The sequence below is a fragment of the Cajanus cajan genome, chromosome 9 (assembly GCF_000230855.2).
Source record: "Cajanus cajan strain Asha chromosome 9, NIPB_CcT2T_4, whole genome shotgun sequence".
Classification (NCBI taxonomy): Eukaryota; Viridiplantae; Streptophyta; class Magnoliopsida; order Fabales; family Fabaceae; genus Cajanus; species Cajanus cajan.
The window spans coordinates 56,422,301-56,443,205 of record NC_138525.1 but is presented as its reverse complement, the minus strand read 5'-3'; the positions used below and the strand labels follow the sequence as shown (position 1 = coordinate 56,443,205).

General features: G+C 31.2%; 3 protein-coding genes across 4 annotated transcripts; all 3 read left to right on the top strand.

The window, feature by feature from the left end:
* Nucleotides 1-291: 291 nt before the first annotated feature.
* Nucleotides 292-2,625, top strand: LOC109816292 (uncharacterized). Of its 2 annotated transcripts, none has more exons than XM_020381240.3 (3): nt 292-538; nt 627-677; nt 2,183-2,625. In XM_020381240.3, exons 1-3 carry the CDS (start codon nt 344-346, stop codon nt 2,324-2,326), a joined length of 390 nt encoding a protein of 129 aa, XP_020236829.1. In that variant the 5' UTR covers nt 292-343; the 3' UTR covers nt 2,327-2,625. The 2 variants fall into 2 exon arrangements, with proteins under 2 accessions (XP_020236829.1, XP_020236828.1); XM_020381239.3 differs by having other exon boundaries at nt 299-538; nt 627-767.
* Nucleotides 2,626-5,553: 2,928 nt separating this feature from the next.
* On the top strand, nt 5,554-7,369 carry LOC109816296 (uncharacterized). Its single transcript, XM_020381244.3, has 3 exons — nt 5,554-5,794; nt 5,883-6,023; nt 6,921-7,369. Exons 1-3 carry the CDS (start codon nt 5,600-5,602, stop codon nt 7,062-7,064), a joined length of 480 nt encoding a protein of 159 aa, XP_020236833.1. The 5' UTR covers nt 5,554-5,599; the 3' UTR covers nt 7,065-7,369.
* A 5,425-nt stretch (nt 7,370-12,794) lies between these two features.
* PHT4;3 (phosphate transporter 4;3) lies at nt 12,795-19,067 on the top strand. The gene is made up of 9 exons (XM_020381234.3): nt 12,795-13,281; nt 13,827-14,053; nt 14,668-15,037; nt 15,338-15,382; nt 15,484-15,630; nt 16,628-16,765; nt 16,853-16,886; nt 17,411-17,590; nt 18,791-19,067. The coding sequence occupies exons 1-9, from the start codon at nt 12,880-12,882 to the stop codon at nt 18,796-18,798; spliced, it is 1,551 nt and encodes a 516-aa protein (XP_020236823.1). The 5' UTR covers nt 12,795-12,879; the 3' UTR covers nt 18,799-19,067.
* Nucleotides 19,068-20,905: the final 1,838 nt, after the last annotated feature.

Genomic DNA, 20,905 nt, shown 5'->3' with positions numbered 1-20,905 from the left:
TTTATATTTTTTAATAAATTTATTATAAAATAATTATTTAATTTAATATTTTATAATTTAAACTATTTTTTTATACATTCGGAATATATTTCGGAGGTTGCATTTGAAAAACGAAGAATTTTCCTTTAATCAAACCCTAAAAAATATCACTTTTTTTTCTTCTAATTTTCATCATATAAAATTTTCCTTTAATCCCCATTTTACTATCCACACCCCCTGTTCTTAAAATTTAGAATGAAAGCCCGAAAGTACCCCTCCTCTCCGAGCCCATGAGGCCCAAATAAACTGAAGATCCCGATGATAACGTGAGTCCCACACCGACAAGTTTGAAGGTTGAGAAACGATGGAGAAGGCGAAGGAGATGCTGAGGGTGACGCAAGAAGAATCAGACGCCGTGTCGCGACTCCACTCCGGTCCTCACCTCAGAACCGGCGATAAGTCGTCATTCTACGAATACTTCGCCGTCGCCGGAATCCGAGTCGAGCGAGTCGAACCCGGTTGCGTCTGGTGCTCCTTCAAAGCTCCCTCTCGCCTCGCGGTAACCTAGTTTATTTCTCTTATGATAATGGGTATTTTATCGTATCTGTTCATAATGGAAGGGAAAAGTTAATGTGATTGTGTTACAGGACAGGAGTGGGAAGTTGGCGAATGGAGCAATTGCAAATCTGGTGGACGTGGTAGGTGGTGCGCTCATCCATGAAGAGGGTCTCCCCATGAATGTTTCTGTCAGCATGTCTATTTCTTTTCTCTCACCTGCCAACGTTGCTGTAAAATTTAACATCTTCCTTAATTCTCATCTTAAACCCTATTTTTTTAATCATTCATGTGCATATGCATGTGCATGTGCATCGGACCCTACTTTCACTTCATTAGAAATTTAAATTAGTTTTTTCATAGGCTAAAACTATAACTAACTTAGATATCTTAAAAAATAAGATTTTGAAATTGTTTAAAAGATGAATAAATTCAGTTTGGATTTATATGGGAAATAAAGAGTATTTTTCAGCTTAAAAACTTTCGATAGTAGTTATAAGTTTCTATCCAAATAGGCTTATAAGCTAATTATAGCTTATCAAAGAGCTTATTTAATTTTTCCTTTCTTAAGTGTTTCTGGAGCAATTTATGTTGACATGAATTTAATTTCTTGACCATGCATAAGGAGAAAACTTTATTAGGAGAGGCAAAACTCACTTGAGCATTGGGGGAACTTTGTGAATGTGTAAGCCTGAGATACCATTAATATTGATTGGATTACTTATGGTCTACATTGTAACGCCTGTATAGATAGATGTGCTATCCAATAGTCCAGTTAGTTCCTGCCAACCTGTCCTACACGGGTTTGGATCCTATATGGTTCTAAATGAACTGCTCACCATCGCAACCATTCAAAACGTGTAAAAACTTAACAGGAAAAAAAAATGAGACGTAAGATTGATTCTGTTCTGTTCTTAGACTGTCCCTTATCTGTAACGAGGGAAATGGATCTTCTGACTTTATAGAGAGAAAGTTATGATAACTTAATACATTTAAACTCTTAAATTTGTAATAAAAGATCAGATTGTAACACGTGTATATTTAAGTTAAAATATATATTATACACGTGTCACAATTTAATTTATTTTTATAAATTTAATAATTTGAATGTATTAAGTTATCATGACGTTTGTTCTACAGAATCTGAATCCGTAAGGAGAGTGCACACTCTGGAAAAGTGTTCTTTTGAATTTTGATCAATGTCAGTCTTAATTAATGTCTTGGGTTGTACTCCTGTGAACAGCAACAGAATGCGTTGTGAGAGCTCTACCCCCTTAAATGTTTTGGGTTGTACACTTGAGTTAGATTATACCGAGGATTTAAAAAAATAAAAAATAATGTCACTTTCTTAAGGTTCAGACCTAATAATGTTTGCAACATGTTTATTTTATGTATCCATTTGCAATTCCAACCACTTCTTACTACAAGACTTTTGCTTCAGATTTCATTAACAACTGGGTTCTTTCTTTTTTGCACCGCAATCAACTTCCCAACTTTCCTGCTCTTTATCTCCCAATTTCCCTTCTGCCGCATGCATTCTTGCAATATGAACCTTGCAGTTTAGGGCGTGACATGTACTTTTACTTGTTTTATATGTATGTGTATCATCATGCCTTATGCACATATTGACATATGTAATATGTTGCAGGATGAACTAGAAATTACTTCTAGGGTGTTAGGAAGGAATGGAGGTTATTCGGGAACAATTGTTCTCATTAAAAACAAAGCAACTGGAGAATTGATAGCTGAAGGTCGTCATTCACTATTTGGCAGACATAACAGCAAAATGTAATTCAATAGATGGATGTGCATGAAATATATGTAAATAAATGATGGTTTTGTTTGGCAAAATGGCATGTGCATTGAAAAGTGATAATAAATTAACAAAAATCCCCCGCCCCCCCTCCCTTTTAACGTTGTTGTCTTTCATCGTTGTGTCTTGTGTGGCAAACATTTGTTATGTGTATATCGTGGGTCTTGCAATTGTGGTGACACGGACAAGTAAAGTATCGAGTATTTTAGTGTATCATGTCATATATTCATCGGTGTACAAAAGATGACTTTGAATATAAGATGTATTTTTTTTCTTCATTCCTTCCAAATTTGGGCCCACTATTTGTTCTATAAGATTTTTAAAATTTGATTGATTACAAGTTCTAGATTTATGTAGATTAATAATTTTCCCTTTAAAATTTCCAAGCACTTTTTTACTCAAAATTGTTAAAACTTAAGCGATCACAAGTTATAGATTTAATGATTTAATTATGGTTAAATAAGTAGTAATTTAGTGATACTATTTTAATTTTAATATAATATTTTTTGGTGGAAATATTAATATATTAAGCAACATTAAATAAAAACACAATATTTATAATTTTGTATTATTACAGATTAAATTTTACTTATGATAATAACAAATTAACTTATAATATTCAAAATTAAAAAGTGAAATTAAATCAAAATTTTCATAATATCAAAAGTGAAATGTAGTTTATATAACTATTATCATTGTAATATTGAGTTAAAATTGTATCAATTATCATAATATCATTTTTATTTTAAAATTATTATTTCTTGCAAACTGAATCAAATTATTTTGTTCAGTTTTGCAGGGTGAATTTCAGGTTAAATGAATCAGTTTTAATGTCCAACTTTGAAATGGTTCAATTAATTTTAAAATGATTCTTTTACGAAGTGTTGCATTTTTATTAGCTAATTTATTTCAACCAAACTATTTATAGAATTTTTTTATATATTTTAATATATCATTTTACTTTTATTTATAAATTAATTAAATACTTTTAAATAAATTATTAATGATTGAAAATAATATTGTATTACAGTATACACTATTTATGATAAAATCTAATACATAAGAATTTTTTTAAAATTTCTTAATACATTATATTTAAAACTGAAATAACATCATTTTGATTATTACTAATTCAATCATAATCCCTTCTATGTATAAATTAAAATAATTATAACCGAGAGTGTTTTTAAAAATTAATCTTTGATCAAAATATTTTTAGTTGTTTTTATTTGATAAGAACGCTTTAAATAATTCTTTTTAATCTCTTATCACTTTTGATCTATTATTTTTATTTTTAAGTTAAGAGAGTTGAATTGCAGTGAGTGTTTTAGGTTTATACGTGATTAATGCTGACTAGGTTAGTTGAGAATCTAAAAAAATAAATAAAAAATGTGTCTTATACTTAATTTTAGTACTACCTGAGTTGTTGCAGGAGCCTGTCTCATCAGTAGGGATGGCAACGGGGCGGGGCGGGTACGGGTTTCATGATACCCGTCCCCGTCCCCGCGAGCCAAATCCATACCCGTTTCCGTACCCGTACCCGTCGGGTATGTGATTTTCATCCACATTCCCGTCCCCGTCGGGTATCGGGTATACCGTACCCGCAAATTTTTTATTTTATTATTATTTTTTTAAAATATAATATTTTTAAATTATTTTTTTAATTATATTATAATTATAATTAGATTATTTATCTATCTCATATTATAATAAATAATTACACATAAAAAATACTAAAATTCTTTAATATAATTAAATTAAAAGTGAGTATTTAATTAAAAATGAGAACGGGGACGGGTATGGGTACGGGTACGGCGCGGGTAAGTACATACCCGTACCCGTACCCGTACCCGATTTAATATATCGGGTTTTACCCGTACCCGTACCCGTACCCGGTCAAACTGGGTATTCCCCGTCAAAGTCGGGACGGGTTCGGGTATTACCCGCGGGTACGGGTATATTTGTCATCCCTATTGGCAACTCAGATATTTTAATCAATCCCTAAAAGATATCACTTTTTTTATTTTTTATTTTCATCATATAATTGTTCTTATCCCTATTTTACTATCCACACCCCTTGTTTTAAAAATCTAAAGGCTGATGATAAACACACCTCCACTCTCGTATAAATACACCTCCTTTTTAAAAAAAATATATATAAAATATCTAAATTACCCTTTTTAAAAAAAAGAAATTCCTAAATTTACACCTCCCTTCCCCCCACCCCCCCTTTCCCGCAGCCCACACTCCACACCCCTCTTCTTCCCAAAGCCTCTTTCCGCTCAATGTCATTAAGTAATATACTTTTACAGTCATTCTGAATAGAAAAAAAAGGACTAGCCCCACCATAACCAGCATAAGAAAGGCTCTTTTACAATCATTAGCATTCCGGAAAGTACTTTTACAGTCATAAGCATTCCGGAAAGTACTTTCCGGAATAGTAAAATTATTGTTCATATAATTCCGGAAAGAACTTTCCGTAATAGTAACTTTAATATTATGGAAAGTACTTTCCGGAATTATGTAACAAAACATTTCCGGAAAATACTTTCCGGAATAAGAATTTAATATTATGGAAAGTATTTTCTGGAACATTTTTATATAATTCTGGAAAGAACTTTCCGTAACAGTAAGAAGAAGAAGAAGAGGAGTGTCAGAAAGAGAAAGAAGAGGGGTGTGCGAGGTGCGGGAAAAAAAAGAAGAAGAAGAGGAATGCCACAAAGAGAAAGAAGAGGGGTGCGCAATGTCAGCAGGTGGTCTTGTAAGAGAAAGACTCTTACTTGTTCTATGTAAAGAAACATTAGTACAAAAATGACTTTTAAAATCGGGGTTTTAAAATCAATCATAAGGTAGCCATTTTAAAAGTGACGCGGTGGCCTGTACTGCAATAGAACGGCCCGTTCTGCAAGCAGAACGACCCGTACCGCTTGCAGAACAACCCGTTCTGGTGCCGTTCCATACTAAAGTTTACATGCAGATACAGGATAAGTGGGGTGCGGGGAAGGGGGGTGCAGGGAAGGGGGTGTAAATTTAGGAATTTCATTTTTTTAAAAGGGTAATTTAGACATTTTATATATTTTTTTTAAAAAAGGGGGTGTGTTTATACGAGAGTTGAGGTGTGTTTATCATCTACCAAATCTAAAACGAAAGCCCCAAAGTGCCCCTCCTCTCCGAGCCCATGAGGCCCAAATAAACTCAAGATCCCGATGATAACGAGAGTCCCACATCGACAAGTTTGAAGGTTGAGAAACGATGGAGAAGGCGAAGGAGATGCTGAGGGTGACGCAAGAAGAATCAGACGCCGTGTCGCGGCTCTGCTCCGGTCCTCCCCTCCGAACCGGCGATAACTCGTCTTTCTACGAACACTTCGCCCTCGCCGGAATCCGAGTCGACCGAGTCCAACCCGGTCTCGTCTCGTGCTCCTTCAAAGTTCCCTCTCGCCTCGCGGTAACCTTGTTTTTTCCTCTTATCGTAATCGATTATTAATGGTGTCTCTTCATGATTGGAGGGAAAAGTTAATGTCCTTGTGTTACAGGACAGGAGTGGGAAGTTGGCGAATGGAGCAATTGCGAATCTGGTGGACGAGGTAGGTGGTGCCCTAATCCATGAAGAGGGTCTCCCCATGAATGTTTCTGTCGACATGTCTATCTCTTTTCTCTCTTCTGCCAACGTTGCTGTAAGTTTTAACATCTTCTTTAATTTTCCTCTTAAACCCTTTTTTAATGATTCATGTTCATGTGCATCGAACCCTACTTTCACATCATTAGAAATCTAATTAGGTTTTTTGGTAATTCTTAAGATTTTGGATATTTTAAAACATGAATAGATTTTTAGAGCTTTTCTACGGAATTTGTATCCAAATAGGTGTATAAGCTGATTATAGCTTATCAAGAAGCTTATTTAATTTTCCCTTTTTAAGTGTTTCTCGAGTAGTTTATCCAGACAAGTACTTAGTAGATAGTTAGCTGTCTTAAGCATGTTGACATGAATTCTTTTCTTGACCATGCATAAGGAGAAACTTTTGTTAGGAGAGACAAAATTCCCTTCATAATCTCCACGCCTCAACCATTCAAAACATGTGTAAAAACTTAACAGGAAAAAAAAAATGAGACGTAAGATTGATTCTGTTCTGTTCTTAGACTGTTCCTTATCTGTAAGGAGAGTGCTAACACACTCTTGAAAAGTGTTCTTTTGAATTTTGATCAATGTCAGTCTTAATTAATGTCTTGGGTTGTACACTTGACCTAAACTATACCGAGGATTTAAAAAATAATGTCACTTTCTTAAGGTTCAGACCTAATAATGTTAGCAACATGTTTATTTTATGTATCCATTTGCAATTCAAACCACTTCTTGCTACAAGACTTTTGCTTCAGATTTCATTAACAACTGGGTTCTTTCTTTTTTGCACCGCAACCAACTTCCCCACTTTCCTGCTCTTTTTCTCCCATCTTTCCTTCTGCCGCATGCATTCTTGCAATATGAGCCTTGCAGTTTAGGGCGTGAGATGTACTTTTACTTGTTTTATATGTATGTTTATCATGCCTTATGCACATATTGACATATGTTGCAGGATGAACTAGAAATTACTTCTAGGTTGTTAGGAAGGAAAGGAGGTTATTCGGGAACAATTGTTCTCATTAAAAACAAAGCAACTGGAGAATTGATAGCTGAAGGTCGTCATTCACTATTTGGCAGACATAACAGCAAAATGTAATTCAATAGATAGATGTGTATGAAATATATGTAAATAAATGAAGGTTTTGTTTCGGAAACTGGCATGTGCATTGAAAAATGATAATAAATTAACAAAATCCCCCCCCCCCCCCCGCTCCCTTTTAACGTTGTTGTCTTTCATCATTGTGTGGCAAACATTTGTTATGTGTATATCGTGGGTCTTGCAATTGTGGTGACACGGACAAGTAAAGTATTGAGTATTTTCGTGCATCATGTCATATATTCATCGGTGTACAAAAGATGACCTTGAATAGGCTCTTCCAATAAGATGTATTTTTTTTAAAACCGTGCAAGCCCCTCTAACTCCAGTCTTTACTTGTGACCATTATTCCATTACATCTCATATATCACTCTTTCTTGCGCTTGACAGATACATCAAGTTCCAAGTAGCATTATTTTAAGTAGAGAAGAGTACATTTTTTTCCTGCCAATTTGCAACTTGATTTCTTCATAACTAATGAGAATACCCAACTAAAGTGAGAAGAGCATCACACCAACTATTTGATGTTTACATTTGTGTTCACAATTTTTAAAAATTGGATTGTTCGTTGAATTATTTGGTTCAACTATGCTTGAAGTAAGGCTGAACTATGTTTACATTTGTGTTCACCCAAGATTTTTAAAACTTAAGCGATTACACGTTATAGTTTTAGTGATTTAATTATGGTTTAATATGTAGTAATTTAGTGATACTATTTTAATTTAAATTTAATATTTTTTTTGGTGAAAATGTTAACATATTAAGCAACATTAAATAAAAGCACAATATCTATAATTTTGTATAATTACAAATTAGGTTTTAGTTATGATAATAAAAACTCGACTTACAATATTCAAAATTAAAAAAGTGAAATTACATCAAATTTCTCATAATATTTAAGTTTAACAAGAAAAATATTTATTAGCAATTATAATTAGAAATCTAATAAATGTAGTTTATATAACTATTAAGCATTGTGATTTTGAGTTAAAACTGTATCAATTATCATAATATCATTTTTATTTTAAAATTATTATTTATTGCTAACTGGTTCAAATTATTAAATCTAATTTATTTTGTCCAGTTTTGCAGGGTGAGTTTCAGGTTAAATGAATCAGTTTCAATTTGTCCAACTTTGAATTGGTTCAATTAATTTTATAATGATTCTTTTACGAAGTGTTGCTTTTTTAAGCTAATTTACTTCAACCAAAATATTTTTAAACTTTTTTATATATTTTAATCTATCATTTTACTTTTATTTATAAATTAATTTAATATTTTTAAATAAATTATTAATGATTAAAAATAATCTTGTATTACTATAGACAATATTTATGATAAATCTAATATATAACAATTTTTTAAAAGAATTTCTGAACACATTATATTCAAAATTGAAATAACATCATTTGATTATTACTAATTCAATCATAATCCCTTCTATGTATAAATTAAAATAATTATCTTGACAGAGAGTTTTTTTAAAGATTAATCTTTGATCAAAATATTTTTAGTTATTTTATTTGATGAGAACGTTTTAAATAATTCTTTTTAATCTCTTATCATTTTTTATCTATTATTTTTATTTTTAAGTTAACTTTTATTATTTTAAATATAATTATTAATAACTAAATATTACATAAAAATATAATTTATATGATCAATAATATTTATTTAATATAAATTTTAGTCATAAAAAAATTATATTGTAAATAATAAAATATTAGTTAAACCCATTAAACTAATTCAATAACAGATTTAAATATTATGAACAGAAATATAAGGTAATTAAACATCAAATGGCTGGTGTGATGTTATTCTCACTTTTTTGGGCATTCTCATTTGTCATGAGGAAATCAAGCTGCAACATGGCATGAAAAATATGTACTCTTCTAGTCTTCTCCCTTCAAATTAAAGTTCCTTGGAAAATGATGTCTCAGTCAGCGATAAATTGTGATATATGAGAAGTAATGGAATAATATGGTCACAGTAACTTAATATTCATTTTTCCAATGTACATTTTTTCAAATTATTCTCTCAATCGGAACTTTATCTAATTACCCAAGTTTTCCTAAGAAAACCTTCATTTATTTACATATTTCATGTAGATCGACCATATATATTGAATCACTGTCACTTGGACCGATCTATTGAGGGTTATGATATATGTATGAAAATTTAAATTCGGTTATGATTATTGTGATTATAATTTTTCTTACCAATAAAAAGATACATTGACCATATTGAATAACAATTTGCTGTTATGTCTACCAAATAGCGAATGACGACCTTCTGCTATCAATTCTCCGGTTGCTTTGTTTTTAAGGAGAACCATTGTCCCCAAATAACATCCATGCTTTCCTAACAGCCTATAAGTATTTGCTAATTCATCCTACAACATAATATCAACACATACCTAACATGGTTTTATATTGAGGTTACGATTGTCATTACAGCTATTACGATGCAGATTATGATATGAAGTTATTATATATTTACATTAATATAAATAAACAATTAGATTTTTTTTCACTCAAAATCTCTTTCTCTCTTTCTTAAAAGATACTCTCAGTTTCAAAATGAATAAATACATTACTTTTATTTATGATGTTTGAAGAATTTATAAAGAGGTAAATTAAGGGAAAAAAACATTTCATTAAAGATCGAGAACAAAAGTTATTTTAGAATATTTTCAAATGTAAAAATTGTAATCATTTTAGGATAAATGGAATAGTAATGTAGTACGTGTATAATAATGATTAATTATTTTCAAGTGTAAAGTTCATCAGAATTTTATCTCTAGTTGTGTGTGACTAACTTTACTAGGTTTAAACCTTAACAAAATTAAAAAAAAAACATATCAAAATGACAAATGGAACCAGTCATATAATATTAATTAGGTTTAATATAATACTTTTACTAATAAAAATATTAATAAATAGATTTTATGTGATATTATTTAACAAATTCGAGTATAAAAATTAAAACAATATTTTTTTAAGGTTACAAAGATCAAAGAGATCAATTTAAAATTTAAAAGACTAAAAATAAAGTTATTTAAATTTTGGGAACTAAAAATATATTTAATTTTTTTTTAATAATAAAAGTGTATAATGGTTTATTAAATGAGGAGACAAGGTAGTTATTAAAAAGAATATCTCATTTATATATTGATATAAATTAAAAGATTTTTGCTTTTTTTCTTTCAAATTATTAACTAACGCCACATTGTCCACAAAATTAAATACATTATTACTATATGAATTTAATAACTCAACATCATTCATATGAAAACGACATTATAAATAAATTAGTGATTGAGACTAATTTTTTTTTTAAAAAGAATTAAGTATAGAAACTAAAAGAATTATTTTAAACTATAAGGACCAAGATCTCGTTTGGAATAATTTATGAACAATTTATTTGTATTTATCTTATTTTATAACTGATTACGAGAGTACTTGGACAAACTTATAAAGGCCCTGTTTGGAAGAGCTTATAAACTACTTATTTTTACTTATCTTGTTTTATAAGTGCTTATGAAAGTGTTTGAACAAACTTATAAAATATTCCATAAATAACTCATAAGATGTTTTTAACTTATTTTAATAAGTTGTTTACTATAACTTATTGCTTAAATTATGCAATAACTTATTAAAAAAAGTCAAAATTCGAATCTTGTTGATGATGTAAATAGTTTTTTTTTTCATTCTTTCACTAAAAATCAATTTTATAATTTTTTTCATTACTCCTTCCAAATATATTGTTTTGTCTTTCTCTACAAATTTTTGTCCCTCTTTATATTTTCTCTTCTCTTCCATCTTTTTCCTCAAAACCCACTTTCTTCTATTATTTATAATTTATTTAAAATTATTAAGTTACTTTTATATTTTCATTTTATTTTTGTTTAAAATTTAAATTGCAATTTTTTAATTTTTAACATGAGATAAAATCTTATAAATGTTCAAATAATAATACATCAAAATATTTTAAAATTGTACAAGTGTTTGTTAATAGGTATATCCAAATCTAATAATTTATTGAATTGGAAGCACTTATAACATAAGTTATTATTACATAAGAACTTATTTAATAAGATCTTAAATAAGTTATTTGTCCAAACAGGCCCAAAATATCCCATAAGTAGTTCATATGATATTTTAAGCTTATTTTAATAAGTTATAAAGTATAAGTTATTGTTTAACTTGTGCGATAACTTATATATATATATATATACTATTTTTTTAAAATTACATATTTTTTTTTGTCAAAATAAAATAAAATATACAATTTTTGATCTATTTATGTTACATATATTTTTAATTTTCATTTATGTATTAAATAAGATATATTTATTAAATTATTACATAGAATTTATATATTATTAAAATTATAATATTATTGATAAATTAATATAAATAGTATTATCAATATATTTATAGGTAAATTAATAATTTCATGAATATAAATTAGTATATATCAAAATACTTTTACAATATGTAAATATATATGAAGAAAGTTAATTAAAATTAATATTAATATATCATGTCACCTGTTAATGCTTTATCCAAAAAGATTATTATTATATTTTTAGTAAAAATGACTAAAATTACACAATTACAATACTTAATAAACTAAAATTATTCAATTAAAAATTAAAAATCGAAATTAAACAAATGCAATACTTGAATATTAAAATTGTTGAATTAAAATTTGGACTAAAATTACTTAATAAAAATTTTAGAGACTAAATTTGCACAATTGTAATACTTGAAGACCAAAAATACATTTAAATTTATTAATTTTTTTATGACATCTTTTGTTGTTCTTATATTTATGAGAATTTTTTATTCTCTTCGTCTCCTAATAAATATTGTATTTAAAGAAAAAATAAGTCCTAATTTTTTTTTAATATTTTTCCAATATAATTTAAGATAACACTTATTATAACATAAAGAGACTAATAATTATTATTATTGTATTTTGTGAAGATGAATTAGAGTGTATTTGAGAAAAGACAAGTGAATTAGAGAATAACTATAGAAAACATCTCTACTTGAAAGATTGGAATTGAGTGAAATTATGAGAATAAATTATGAGATCCATACAATAAAACAAATACATTGAAAAATATGGTAATTGATGTAAAAAAAAATTATTAGAAGACGATACTACCTTTTGTCTGTTTTTATTACCCTAAACTCTCCATTTATGACTTTGTTATTTTTTTTATATATTCGATTATGATTATTTGATTATTTATGATATTCAATTATCATCAGTATATTCAATTATTATAATCTGACACTCTATCGCATGTAAATGAATGTGTCATATCCAATGATATATTTTACATTCCATCGATTTTATATGTATAAAAATTGTTAATAATTTCTATTGAATTATAAATTTCTAACGATATTCCAATATATTACAATTATAATATATTAAGGACATAAAAACATAAAAACACATGTTAATAGATATAAGAATAAAATGATAATTTTATATTATTTATTTTCACAGAAAATATAACTTAAAAAATATTAATTCATATTTATTTTTCACCTAATTTTACCTTATTAATAATCAATTAAGGTTTAATCATGGAATCTTATGTGTCTTAATTAATTGAATGACGCGTGGCCGTGCAGTCTCAAAAACAGTAGTAACGAGTGACACGTGAAGTGTGATTGTTCAGTAATAAGGACAAAGGAGTAATTAAGCGTTGTTTAAATTTCCACTAAAACTCTGCAAAAGACAATTTCAACCAACCAAACCACCCACCCACTCAAAACGTCTGCCGTCAGCCGCCATGGCAGCGCTCTCCTCCGCCGTCGCTCTCGCCGCCAAACCCCTTTCACTCCCCAAAAACCACCGCGCCAGGGCGGCGGAGTTCCACTCCACCAAACTCCAGCTCAGCACAACGCAATTGAAATTCGCCAACCTCTCGGCCCCTCTCCGCTCCCTCCCCAGCCTCCGCCTCCGCCTCCGCCTCCGCGTCTCTTCCAACGACGCTCGCTTCAATTCGGCTCCCGAGGAGAACCGAGAGCAGCCGAGCTTCGCAGAGTTCATCACTTCCGAGAGAGTCAAAGTTGTGGCCATGCTCGCTCTCGCCCTCGCTCTCTGCAACGCCGATCGCGTCGTCATGTCCGTCGCCATCGTCCCCTTGTCCCTCGCCAACGGCTGGACCCGCGCCTTCGCCGGAATCGTTCAGGTTCCCGCGCACCAGCTGTTTGATGATTTGACTCTGCTGCTTTTCTTATTTTGGTTGTTGATTTTATGAGTTTAACATGCATGCATTACAAGTTTTTACAACGTGAACTAATTAGAATTCGATTCTGGTATGTATTATAACTAATCATTATTAAAGTCAACAAAATTATCATATATGCAATTTTGTGATTGGATTGCATAGCAAGGGCCTCTTTGAGTGAACTTCTCCAGAAATACTTCTAGGAGAGGAAAATGAGAATAAGAAGAAAAATGAATTAAACTTCTTCATTAGCTAAATTAACTCATGCATAAGTTAATTTATAGAAATTTTCTTTTGCTTATTTCCCCAATTTTATTTTTTTTAATTTATGTATAAACTAGTTTTTTTTCTTATAGAAAAGTGTATTTCGATTTTCTTTCCTATTTTTTTTTTCTCATATAAGTGTTTCTAGAGAAGTTTTTATCCAAAAAGGCCCTAAAAACCTTTATGCTAGTTCATATATTATTTTTTCTGATTTTGTTGTTGGATGGTTTGTGTTGGTGCAGTCGTCTTTCCTGTGGGGGTATCTGGCTTCCCCTATCGCTGGAGGGGTGTTGGTGGATATCTATGGTGGCAAAGTGGTGATGGCTTGGGGTGTGGCATTGTGGTCCCTCGCTACTTTTCTCACCCCTTGGGCTGCTCAGACATCACTCTTGGCTCTACTTGCCGTCCGTGCCTTGCTTGGTGTCGCCGAAGGGGTCGCGCTTCCTTCCATGAATAACATGGTCGCCAGGTAAAGTGACTCTTTACGAACTTTATTTTAGTCTTTTAGACATCTGGATTTTGGCTAAAATTGAGTATGAAACAAATAGTGTGTTTGGATATGCGTTATAAATGCAAAAAAGCATGTCAAATTGGTGAATGATATGTTAGCTACAGTTGCGCTTCTTTGTTGATGCAGAAAGCTATTCCCAAATGCGTGACCAGACACATGTTTATGTTTAGGATTGGGAACTTTTTATCTGAAAAATAAAGTTTGTAGTAGAGTTTTAGTATAGAATTCTCAATGCAAAAGTTACATTGAACAAGCTTCTCCTTGAATTGGTTTTGACCCCTTAAAACCTTTTTGAAGCATGATGGAACAAAAAACCAAACATAGTTAAGATGCTGAATATGGTATTTAGCCCCTGCAAAACCAAACACAGGCTCAATGTGTCATGCTCTGGACTGTACAATTTTCAATCTGAGGTGGTGGTTATAGTATGGATGTGTTACGAGTTTTTAAATTTTGACATGACATGAGAATGTGGGATGGCCTTTAATTATTACCTTGTTATGATTGTATGAAGTTGCTGGAGCAAGAAAGGCTTGATATTTATAGTGACTGGTTTTGGTTCTCTGCTTTAGATGGTTTCCACAAACTGAGCGATCAAGGGCTGTAGGAATCTCAATGGCTGGATTTCAGCTTGGATGTGCGATAGGGCTCACTCTTTCTCCCATTCTCATGTCACAAGGTGGTATGTTCGGTCCTTTTGTGATTTTTGGATTGTCTGGGTTTCTTTGGGTGTTGGTGTGGTTGTCTGCAACTTCAAGCACTCCTGATCGAAGTCCTCAGATATCAAAATATGAGCTGGAGTATATATTAAATAGAAAGGACAAGTCTTTTATGGTGGAGACACCTAAGCCAAAGAAAGTTAAAGTGATCCCTCCTTTTAGGAAGTTGCTTTCGAAGTTGCCAACATGGTCTCTAATAGTTGCAAATGCCATGCACAGTTGGGTAATGCTTCACACTCCAGCATTTGTTTAATTTATGTTGCTGGTGTTCTTAATTGGAGCTGATAACTGTCATAATTTGATAGCAAATTATCATTTATTATGCCCCAATTGGATTCACTTATCTTATTGCACAAGGTAATCCTCATTCCTCACCTTTGGTTCTCATCCAATCCACCAAAAGAAAAAATATAAAAGATGTTTCTTAAATGTGGCTCAGGAGCCCACATCATGCAGCGTTATTATTATTCATGCAAATTCATATTTGTTGCCCTTTTTAATTTTATTTTTTCTTATTTCACAGGGTTTTTTTATTGTTCTTTCTTGGATGCCGATATACTTCAGCACAGTAAGGCTTATCATATTTAGTTCTGAGACTGTAAAATGTCAAGCAATAAAATATTTAGAAATCAACACTTAGAACAGTGAATATATGGGTTTCCATTATAGGTGTACCGTGTGGATCTCAGGCATGCAGCATGGTTTAGTGCAGTTCCATGGGCTGTGATGGCTATCATGAATTACATTGCTGGCTTGTGGTCGGATATGATGATACAAAGTGGTATAAGTGTCACTTTGACCCGTAAGATCATGCAGGTATGTTGCAGATATTAAAAAGAGAGTTACATTTCTACAAGGGTAGACTTTAAATCTATCCCTTGATGTAGATTGCAGGTGAATTGTGAAATTATTGGTAACAAACTTCTATTTCTAATTTAATTAAAAACTAGATTTCTCTATTGTATTAATGTCATGATAAACTGCTCCTGGATATTTTGGAGAATTTGAGATAGGTCAACCCAAGTGGCTATTTATGGATTAGGAACAGAATCACTACAATGAGTGATTATTCAGACAGTTTGCATAAATATCTTTCCAGGCTGTCCCTATCTGAAGTTCTTCCTATATCTTTATTCGTTTTCAATCCAACATTTTTTTTATTTTGCCTTTTGCATAATCCTAATGTTTAAAGCATAAGATCATTGAGAAATAAGCAATTCGGTACCAGTTTGTCCTTACTGGCAGAGGTTTATAGCAAGGGGAATTAGGTTCTATTGAAACATGAAACTACGAAAGCATGATAGGTAACCCATTTGGGTTCACTGGGCCTGCAGTTAGGAGCTGACAAATAAAGAAGAGAAGTGGTAAGGGTAGGAGGATGGGAATTGGAGGGAGAGTAAGAAGCTAGAAGGGGCACAACAGAAAGGATAGGTAGCAATTAATAAGTGGAGCAAGAGATGGAAACAATTCTATATAGTGGGGAGGGAGGAGGGAATTGTTAAGGGGATAAAGGATGGGCTGAGGGAAGAAACTTCTTCCTCAGAAAAAAAAAAAAAAAAAAAAATCACCCTGGGATCTATCTTTTATGCAGTTATCTTGTCATTTTCTTCACCTCTTTAAGCAATAAAATAGCTCCATTTCATTACTGTTTTATACTTTGTTATCCTCAATAGAATATACAGAAATAGGAAATTATTCTATGTTCTTCAGTTTTCATCAAAATTCATAGTTTTCTATATCCCAGTTTGGTTTTGGTTGTTCTCACTATGTATTAGTTTAAGTGGATAATGTTTATTCTGCACTTTCACTGCAGTCCATTGGTTTTGTTGGTCCTGGACTCTGCCTCATCGGCTTAGCTACAGCCAAAAACCCCTCAATTGGTTCTGCTTGGCTTACTTTTGCTTTTGGCCTGAAATCTTTCAGTCACTCTGGTTTTCTTGTGAACCTTCAGGTTTCTATTTCAATCATGTAAAAACAAATATTTTTCTGGTTAGAAGTCCTCTCTCTAATATAATGTTCATTTTCTTTATTGTTGCAGGAGATTGCACCACAGTATTCTGGTGTTTTACATGGTATGTTTTCATCTTTGTCTTCTAAACTTGTGTGGATTGCATGTTTTGGTGTTTCAAAACACATTTAATAAGATTAGTAGCATATTTCATCAGTATAAACATTTGAAGTCTTGTGTAGTCTGTATTATGTTATATTTATATGTGATGTGTGGTAAAATGCAAATTGGCAGCTACGATTTTTCAGTCTAGAATTGGGTAATTCTTTTAACTAGTGTAGGATTTAATTGAAGAGGCTTTTGTCATGCTACTTAACCCATTGAAATATAATTGGCCAAGCTGTGATGTGGATGTATAAAGCACCTCGCAATACCCTTCATGAAATTTCATATAGCTTGGGAAGATACGAGTCATATCGATTGGACTTGGACTTTTAACATTCAACGAAATTATAATGTTTGGTAACGAAAGACATGGAAAAATAAGGTGAAATATGTGCAAAATCTGCCTAGAGTTGAGAATATACTTGTCTCTGTACTTTACGATAAGATGTCTTGTAATGAAGACCTTTTGATTTGTTGTTTTAGGAATGTCAAATACTGCTGGAACATTGGCTGCTATAATTGGAACAGTTGGAGCTGGGTTTTTCGTTGAACTAGTTGGTTCCTTCCCAGGATTTCTGTTGCTTACATCACTCCTTTATTTTCTTGCTGCAATTTTCTACTGCCTATTTTCTACTGGAGAAAGAGTAAATTTTGACGATCCTGGTGAGTATAAATATACATATATTTGGCTTTCAACTAGCAAATATATTTTAAATTTTTCTCCTGGCATACCATTATTGCTTTTGTGAATACTGACATCCTTGAACGAATATAGGGAGCATATCAAGTAAATAAGCTGCTTAATTGTGAGAGAAACAAATATTGGATCTAACATAAATCATCGAAATTAAATAAGCTGCTTAACTCGTGACCTTTTAGGTTATTTTTAATTTGGTTAAATAATACTTTTCATCCTTTATCTTATTTTTAAATTTATTTTGATCCTTTATTTATTAAAATGTTCACTTTGATTATTTATCATTTAAAAGAATGATCATTTCAACTTTATGACACGATTTTGAATAATTTTTGATTGATTGAAGATGTGAAATTTGTAATATTAAATTTATTATATAAAAGTTAAGAAATTCAATTGACTTTTAAATCTAAAAAGGTTATAAATAAAGTGAATATGAAAAATATATCTTACGAGTATGTAATTATATTTTTTGATTTTTTTTAAACTTTTTTTTAGTTATTTTTATGCAATTTTTACTATATTTATAACATTTCCTAATTTGAGTTTCAATTGCATAATTCTTAAATAAGTGAATCTAATAACACCAAGTTTTAAATTTTAAATTAGTTAAAAAAAATAAAACATGTTTCAAAATTAAAAATAATCATTCTTTTTAAAAGACTAAATTAATTCAAATTTAAGAGATAAAGAACTAAAATAAATAAAATATGATATAAAGAATTAAAAGTATAATTTATCTTTTTAAATTGAAAAATGATAGATCTTCTAAAAATTTGTCTGAAAATCTGTCCGAATATATAAAATGATAATTTAATTTATAAATATTAAATTAAATAATTATTTTATAACAAATTTATTAAAAGAATATTAATATTTTAAGTTTCAGAGGATGATTCGCACAATTTTTTCTGACGATGTAGCTTTACTCAGATGATTATCTATGTAAACTTATATGATTAAGATTTGTTTTGCTGACTTATAATAAATAAATTCTCTCGCTGGATATGGTCTCTCTTTAATCTCTATATGTATGTTTATGTTTTATAGAATATTATTTTGTATGTGAAAATTACTTTTTGTGTTTGTGATTTTGTTATAGCAAATCTTAGACTCCTATTAATTTGTAAATTGCTGATGAAATGTTTCTCAAACTCTTTTAACAGTTGTCTGACGAGTGCTGAAAACTACATAGTGTACTGTACAGTTCAATTTCTTGTATACGAAAGGAGATAGCTCAAGAATGGCAGAGATGGTTACGTGATCTAACTGTCATGTGACGCCTGCAAGTGTAAAACAGATGCTAACCATCTGTTTACTGTAAAATCATTGATGTATAGTTTGTTTTTAGGATTTCTTGGATTCGGAGAATATACTTAAAATAAAATAAAATAAAGGAGAAAAAATATACAGTAATAAGGTTTCTGACCGTTTCGTGCTTGATCATGGAGTCTATTTGCTGGTTTGCATATCCTAAGGCTTTGTTTGAATTTGAGGATGGAAAATGAGGGATTTGAAGAGAAAGTGAGGTTGTTTGGATTAAGGGAAAGTGAGTGGAAAGTGTAGAGAAAATTTGTGAAAATTTGTGAATGAATTGATTGATGTGATAGATAAAAATAAATTTTTTAATTGACAATTGTGTAAGATTATTATTTTGTCCTTAAGTTAAAAAAAGGTTTATAATTATTATAATTAAAAGATAAATATATAAATTTTAACTAAAAAAATTATAAAATATTAAATTAAAAATAAATTAATTTAAATATTTGTTTTAAATTTAATGATAGATAAAAATTAAAAATTTAATAATAAGAATCATAATAAATAATATTAATTATAATAAATAATAATAATAATATTAATAAAAATGAAAATAATAATATTTATTAACTCAGGTCGTTCTGGGGTTACAAATTAACCTACAACGTCCATTTATGAAACGGCCCGTTCCAAAAATGGAACGGCCCGTTCCCAATGTGCAACGGCCCGTTCTGACTTCGCATATTGCTCATAAAATGCATTTTTGGAACGGGTCGTTCTGGGTAGGGATGGCAAAATGGGACGTGGCCCGCTAGCCTGCCAATTTTTGGTGGGTCGGGCCTATTATTTCAGCCTGCCAACTCGCCAAGCCCGTCCTGCCAAGCCCGCCAACCCGGCGGGCCAAATAGCGGGCTAACCCGTCACAACCCGCCAGCCCGCATAAGTGAAACTAGTGCAATGTATCCCTCGTCTGAGCCCTTGTGCATTTTAGAAGATGATGTTGTTCTCATGAAAAACACATATGGCAAATTAGTTCTGTATAATCTGAATGATGGTAGGTTGGATTATCTTAGGATTAGGGGCGAACTTGGGTTTAATATGCATATTTATCATGAAAGTTTGGTTTCCCCACAATGTTAAAACCGCATTTGTGGATTCCATCCTGTTGTGCTTCTATGAGATCTGATTAAAGGAAGACTACTGTTTGTTTCAGGATTTTTGGGCACTGTGTTAATTTGATTAACAAAATATGGGGTGTCTTTGGTATGGGTTCTTTAGGTGAAACCTTACTGTACCATCTCATATATTGTTATATACTAGTGATGATTAAATTAAAAAGCACTTTTTCTTAAGAATTCAATTAATATTATAGCGTTCTTTCTATTCTGTTCAGAAAATGTATTATGCTATCTTGACTTGGAAGACATTTGCATTATATGTGTTGTGTTTTTACATGCATAAACACTGAAAAATAAAGCAATCTTAGTGCTGTAATAGTGAACTATTTGTCTCTGATATGTGATGGCCAACAGACGAGGGATACACTGCACTAGTCTCGCGCCCAACTTGTTTTTAATGATAGCTGGAATCAAAGGAAACATGGACTATTTTTTTTTCCATTTTTTTGCAAATTATTTTTTGGGTAGGCGGGCTGCCGGCCTGCCAACCCACCCTTAGGCGGGGCGGGCCAGCATTTTCAGCCCATTTTTCATCGGCGGGCCAGCCCAGCCCGTTTTTAGCGGTCCATTGGCGGGGCGGGCCAAAACGGGGCGGGCTGGCCCATTTTGCCACCCATAGTTCTGGGTTCCACTGGCAGCAAAAATTCCCCAGCATAATCGATTATGCTTGGCCACATAATCGATTATGGCCTTGCATAATCGATTATGCTGAAATTTCCCAGCAAAAATTGGGTCTAGTATATATATATATATATATATATATATATATATGATACTATAATATATTTATTTTGTTTTGAATTAGTCTCTTTGAAAAAGATGGTAGAGGCTAAAAGTACAATT